The sequence below is a fragment of the Saccostrea cucullata genome, unplaced genomic scaffold (genome assembly GCF_032062105.1).
Source record: "Saccostrea cucullata isolate Sc308-1 unplaced genomic scaffold, CSIRO_AGI_Scuc_v1 ctg889, whole genome shotgun sequence".
NCBI classification, from domain to species: Eukaryota; Metazoa; Mollusca; class Bivalvia; order Ostreida; family Ostreidae; genus Saccostrea; species Saccostrea cuccullata.
The window spans coordinates 1-7,220 of record NW_026932237.1 but is presented as its reverse complement, the minus strand read 5'-3'; the positions used below and the strand labels follow the sequence as shown (position 1 = coordinate 7,220).

General features: G+C 33.2%; 1 protein-coding gene across 1 annotated transcript; it reads right to left on the bottom strand.

Annotated features, from left to right (window-relative positions):
* Nucleotides 1–1,993: 1,993 nt before the first annotated feature.
* LOC134234696 (protein disulfide-isomerase A4-like) lies at nt 1,994–7,214 on the bottom strand (the record flags this gene model as incomplete). Its single annotated transcript, XM_062716746.1, has 7 exons — nt 1,994–3,038; nt 3,573–3,809; nt 4,498–4,657; nt 5,050–5,198; nt 5,975–6,130; nt 6,430–6,635; nt 7,180–7,214. Coding segments are annotated over 7 exons (1,353 nt in total), but the record flags the coding sequence as incomplete, so codon positions are not given.
* Between the last annotated feature and the right edge of the window lie 6 nt (nt 7,215–7,220).

Sequence of the window (7,220 nt, the reverse complement as noted above, 5' to 3'; positions counted from 1 at the left end):
CATTGGCATATACTTTGGCGCACACGATGATGCGCTAATTCATGGTCCCGCTAAGAAATCATTTATTAACAGAATATACGGCACGAACATGATGTGTAGCGCTAATTCATGATTAAGCCAACAACTCCATATCCATTGATCGCGCTAAATTTTAAATATGCCAAATTTTGTACATGTACAGTAGTTTTCAATCATTTTTTCTATAGATACTTTTCACTTGACCTAAATTTAGCAAAAGTTACCTCCCGTGGGCAGCCATACTGGAGGTCATATTGCTTCATTGCTCAACCAGTGACGTATAACAAGTTTAAATTTTTATATTTGCGATTTTGAATTAGGAATCATTATTTTTCTGAAGTATATAAATTTTCAGAAGCCTCCTTTATTTAAAAAAAAATATTTAATAAAGATTTTCCACCAAATATTTCTGCTATATTTTTTAAAACTTTTTAAGACATAGAGGAAAACTCACCGAGTTGACCTCCAATATGGCGACCAACGGGAGGTAACTTTTTCTAAATTTAGGTCCATCGAAAACTATCTATTCTTAATAAATATACATGTATACATCTTTCCGCCATAGCATTTTTTTTAATTCTTAGTATTTAGATTTTTATTTTCAAATCTTTGCTTCCCCCTGCCTATATAGACCTTAATGCATTCTTCAACTGTTCAGGTAATTACATTTTTGAAAATTTCTCCTGGTAAACCTTTTTCTATTCTAAACTGCCTTGAATTAGTTTGAGAGTATTTCATGAAGGATGGCTATCTTGGGTTAAAAATCATGTCCTTACATAAGATACATGTACCTTAACTAATTTTAGCGATTTCAAAATGCTCAGTCAAAAGGCTATGACAACAAAATTTTTAGCGATATTAAATTTCGGCAATCTCAGCAACCCCCCCCCCACCACTATGCTAATAAAGACCAAATTTAAATCTTCGCTAAATAGTCTGCTTATATGGTATATTCCTATGCATTCTTTTTAAAATATGAAAATGATTTACAAATTATACTTAGCTCAAGCTTTTGCAAAATTAAACAATCAACAACTTCTTTTACGTTCATTTATTCACCATTCTGTAATTCATTTATACACCCATTTTTACAAAAATTCTCACCACTTTGAATTAAGTAGTATGTCATACATTCATACTGAATAAGAAATTATTACAGAAGCCTTGGAATGCAAATAAAATGGTTTTAATTAGGTGAAACAATATTAAAGCTTCTCAATCAGTTTTGAAAACAAACCTTAATTTAAAGATATTTTTGAGTTGACATACATGTTTGATGAAAGGCTAACAATAGAAACCAATGCATTGAAATATCCTTGAAACACAAAATCCGGGGTTAAAATATATACTCAACAACACCTCAAATTCAAATAACTACCAATTATAAAATTAATGTCCTACAAACCCTCATACAAAATATGTGATCTGATACATTTACAATACAATACCTTGATAAAAATATATCTAAATGCAGAGTGAAAATGATGCATATGCATGAACTTTGGTCTATATATCTCAATTATATACATGTAAATAAATAAAATGATTTTGGGTTATTTGTAAGCAATCTCCAAAAGTATGAATGATCCAAAAATAAACCATATTTAGTACATCTTTCCATTGATTCATATGAGTTCTTATACATTTAATTACATTATCAAGCAGTACAGCAATAAAGTTTCAAAGGAGCAGAAACAAATTGTCGTGAATTTTTGAAAGGAAAAACATTATGAACAAACAGAATTTAATGATAAATGAAAATCACATTCCCTGTTCATCTGAGTAGACAAATCTATGCCGTGATTTTCACTTCTGTGGTTCCACAGGAGTTCGCGTACCTATCAATTATACTGAAATTTTTATTAAATTAAAAAATACGTAATACGTATAATAATTATCATAGGTATTACGTATCTTTTTATTTACCGAAAATTTCGGCCAAATTGATAGGTACGCGAACTCCTGTGGTGGTTCAAAGCAATCATTCGATACAAAATATATAAAATTACAGTGTTCATTATTTTTTAACCTCAAAAACTTTATTTTCATCCAGGTTTAATTAAAAAACATTACGACCAACAAATAAATCATTAACATTCATAAATTTTTGCAGCTAATTTTTTTCTTTCCTTTTCAATCAAAGATTTCATATCAATCAAGGCTTCATACAATTGAAATAAAATTATCATCTTCATATATGTATCAATAACCAATTTTCTTTCATTTTCATGCAATCTTAAATTTACAAATGAAATCATTTACACTGTGAATTAATGTATTTTTTTTCACCCTCACATAAAGTATAAAAATAAACATGAATATATTTGGTGAAGTCTCCTTCAAAGTACAGATCCGCTTTTAAACAATATGTTTATCCCGTGTTTTATTATTTAAAAAAAGATTAAGAGATTATGTACAAGTGAAAAAGGTAATGTATTTCATTAGATGCCAAAAAAGTTTTATAAAAAAGAAAAGAAAATTTTTATTGAAAATTTTCCTTTTTCGAAATTAACAACCTTGTAATGAAAAGAAAGGAAACCTGCACTAAGCAGATATGCTTTATTAAATATTATGAGAGATTACGTTTTTCTGCTACACCAGTAACAAGCGTTATAACTCGTCCTTCCCTTTAAAGGCCACTGTAGCGTGTTCTTTCAGATATTTCATAAAATCGTCCACTGTCCGACCTCCACTATATTTCAGAGGAGCGTCTTTATTATCTGAGGGGGCAAAATAAATTGTGGGGAAGCCCTCGGCCTTATATAACTCGGACACGTCATTCGCAGTGGCGTCCATCTTGGCTATGACGAGATTTTTCTCTTTTTTTACCTTGGTGGCGAGGTCTCTATAAATTGGTTCTAGCTGCTTGCAGTGTCCGCACCACGGAGCATACAGTTCAATCAAGACGTCTTTAGATTTATCTTTCACGATTTTGTCAAAGGATTTGGCGACTACTGTTTTAACTGGTCCGTCGTTGCGTTTTGGGACAGGTTGGGACTTTAAATGGGGTGTCAGTTTGCCTAAAATTGGAAAAAAAATCAGGTATTCTCTTTAAAAGAGTATGACTAAAACAAATTTTAACTATCCAAGGTTTCAACATATCAACTTGAAGGTTGAAATTTCAGAATAAAGTGGTAACTAATAACTACCTGCAAATTATATATATTTTATATTCATTTTATTATTTTTCAAGATAAACAGATTTCAACTATTTCCTTTAAACCTGCAAGAATCTTGCATAATTTGGGTAAAAGGTGATTCCCCCCAAAATATGAAAATCATCCTGCCTGATATTTTAAAGAGAAATTTCACAACAAGAAAAATTTAGATCCCCACTACTGTAACAATAAAACTCAGTTAGTACAAACATGGATACTGCAAATTCACAGATATAGCGAAATCATCTTTAATCCCCAATTATATAAATTTAATATATTTTTTATACAGATTTTGAGATATAGCAAAGTAACTTCTTTGGTCCCAGTGACTTCGTTATAACTGAGTTTTACTGTATTATAGAATTTTCTAGATCCCCATCCTGCCCTCCACGCTACCTTTCTTCATTTTAGTGATGAATTCCTCCACATCGTCATCTTCCCATTCTTCCATGGGTTCCATCGGGTACTTCTTGCCGTCTGGGCCGTAACAAGCGATGTTAATTTCCTCCCCTGAATCATCCAATCCAAACTCGGCTATCAAGTGGCTGTGTTCGTCCTCGTCAGCGATGGCAAACTTCACCTCTTTGTGGTTGTTGGCAATTTTAGCCACTTTGTTTCTCCAGAGCTGCGTTGCTGCAAAAATTCAAATTTCCATTAATTTGCTTAATGTTATTTTTATCCTTCATACATGTAATAATAGAAATAATTTCACTTTAACTGCCCTTTATCGGTGAGGTGGACTTTTCAAAATACTGTATATGCCTTGGGGATATTCTTGCCAACAATTTTCCGATTTGTCAATACAACTATGCTAAAAGAGAGACAACTCCATCTCTATTCTATGGAATTCATCAACTGATTACTGCAAGAGGTAAGGGGCACCAACTTCCTTACAGACTGACACACAGATCAAGTTATTGTCATTATAAACAATGGAATAGAGCCTAGTTTTCATCATCATTTGAGATTTCAGATAACACAACACCTGGATTAGAAGGAACTTACTGTTCTCTAACATTAATGTACATGTACCATTGCCTTATCAGATTGACTGTAAAGGTCTTTAAAACAACAAACAAACTCAACAGTATCTGTATAAAAGCTTCAATTCCTCCTTCCTAGCATAAATAAAACACAAAGCAGAGGGGGGTTACTTCTGGAACTGTTTGATCTCCTTATATATCTCTTACAAAATTACCTTCTCTGTGACAAAGTTCAGAGTTAAAAGACAAAACAGACCGTGTGTGCATGGGGAGGGTGGGGGGGGGGTTATTTCTGGTATTGTTTGATATTAGCCTTCACTTACAAACTACAAACTTACCTTCTCTGTGATCAAAGCTCCAATCCACAGTGTAGAAGACGAAGCAGAGAGGTCTATACTTCTGGTATTGTTTGATATTATTAGCTGTGTATTGACCCACTAATGGAACTTCTCTCTTCCTGACAAACTCCACAATGTCTCCTTCATCCTCAACGTCATCCTTAAATAACCAATCAAAATGTGTCAACAAATCTTATAACCAATCAAAACGTGTCAACAAATCTTATAACCAATCAAAACGTGTCAACAAATCTTATAAACCAATCAAAATGTTTCAAAAAATCTTAAAACCAATCAAAATGTTTCAACAAATCTCATAAACTGTTAAAAAAATTATAAACTGTCAAAAAAACTTAAATCCAATCAATAGCTAAAACTTTTATGTATGTGGGGGATCCAGAAATTTTCGTGTCAGTGGGGGATCTAGAAATTTTCGTGTCAGTGGGGAATCTAGATTTTCTTTTTGTGATATCAATATATCAATTCACAGTGAAATGGAATCTGCAGGTGTCCAATCAGAGAGTTTTCACTGTACACTCTACAATAACTGACCAGCTTCATTATGTGCCACTTGGGTTCGTATTTGGTGTAAAATCTCTCCGGGTTGAAAACTAGGACAGTTCCTGGGTTTGTCTTGAAGGCATCAGCAATGGACGGATCTAAAGTGTGACCAAAAGAAAACTCCTCCCTCATGGTGTTGGCTAAAAATAGAAAGTTACCATATTACAGCTCATGCTCCTGCAACAGTGGATTTTAATGTCAAATAAACAAAACTCAGTCATTCAAACCCCTGGACATACATGCTAGGAAATTGAAGGGAAACTGCAAATAGTTTGAATTTTTCCAAGTCCAAGGGGCATAACTTGTCAAAAATTGCTCAATCCTAACCAAAATGGTACTTGACTTAAATAGATATCCTTATGATAAATCTGTATACCAGATATTAGATAGAACGTTCTATCGTTAAAATGTTGTCCTAAGGAACCGGTTTAACGATAAACCACACAGATTGTAGTACAATAAACTCTTTTTCGTACACAGTGCATTTACTACAAACAATCCAGAGAGTTCCAAATATAAACATAGCAGGTAAATTTGAAGCACCAAAAACCATTGAGAAAATTAGTTGAATTTTCTTCTTATTTTTTTTTTGGATAAAGGCATATAAAATCTCAAAAAAGGTTTTTTTTGATTAATTTTTTTGTAGTTATTTTCAGCTTAACCGCTTTTGTATTCTGCAAAATTATTTCAAGAGATGATTTGCTACATTACAAGTATATGCCATGTATTCCAACAGTGGTGAGGGCGTACACAGTGCTAACTAACCAAATATCACTTCAGTATGTGCAAACCTTTGCTAGAAAATAATGGAAACTTTGTGGACCGACAGACAGACAGCAGCAAAGCAAAGGCCCTCCCTTCTTCAAAGGGGGCATTATGCAAGAAAGATAACTCTTTTGAATCATAAAAACCTCACCTGCGTCCATATAAATCCGGAGTTTCGGATCATTCAGGTTGTCAAAGAAGCCCATTACAAAGATCTCGCTGGGCTTCATGGATGATTTCACATCCTTCACACTTAACTTCAGTTTGGATGCCTCCCCTTGTTGTTTTATCAAGTAGTTCACAATACCTAGAATGACAAACAAAGGATTTAAAATTACATAAGATTACCGATTTGATTAATCTTCCAAAAAATACTTATGATGCACATAATCACAAAATAATACTTTTTTTTCGATGAAAGAAAAAAAAAATTTGATGTAACAAGTTTTAGCATGTAATAATTTTCTGAACTGTTGTTCTAACATTGACATCTCTGGAAATAAAACAATTTTTTTTTAATTAAGGCCCATTTGAGAAAATCGTATCAAACATTAAAGTTTTTCATCTGCTACAATAAAACCATCCCACAATGATACAGGTATTTACCATTTTCATCCCTGGGTCCATTATACTCGTATTTCTTGCCCTTCCTGAAGAGGAACATGGTGGGGTAGCCCGAGACCTCATACTCCGAGGCCAGCTCTGTTTCCACGGTAGCATCCACCTTAGCGAGGGGGATAGGGTCGGTCTGTATACTGAGTTGTTTGGCTGCTTTCTCATAGGCAGGGGCCAAGGCCTTACAATGACCACACCTACACAGGGGAAAATGACAGAGAATGAGTAATGTATCCATATTACTGTCAAAGCAGAAATATTCGTAGGGGACTATACATTTTACTTATTTAGTTGTCAACAATTATCAACGAAATAAATTCCCACATGAAATTTTTTATGACTATTATATTAAATACGGTTACTTTCAAACCAAAGAAATTATTTCAATAGACTATTTTAGATGACAAATCAACAAAATTTTATCCCCACAAAAAATTTGTGCTTCTGCAATATACATTGTACATACAAAAAATCCATGGCCATACCACAGCCTTACAATGTCTGAACCTACACAGCAGAAAATGATGAGAACCAATAAAATTTATATAAAGTTTGGCACTCTTTAAAAAATTGCTTGTTTGCCCTCATCTAGCCAACTGTTTTTCACAGCCCAATTCAAAACCTTTTTTTAACCTCTGGAAATCAATAATTTCCCCCATTTTATTCTTTTATTGTATTTTGTATCTGATGAGTAAATTTGATTGTCTAGTTTTTCTCTATGCATTGAACATTGTAACTTACCATGGAGCATAAAACTCCACCAAACTGAGCTCATTGTTGTT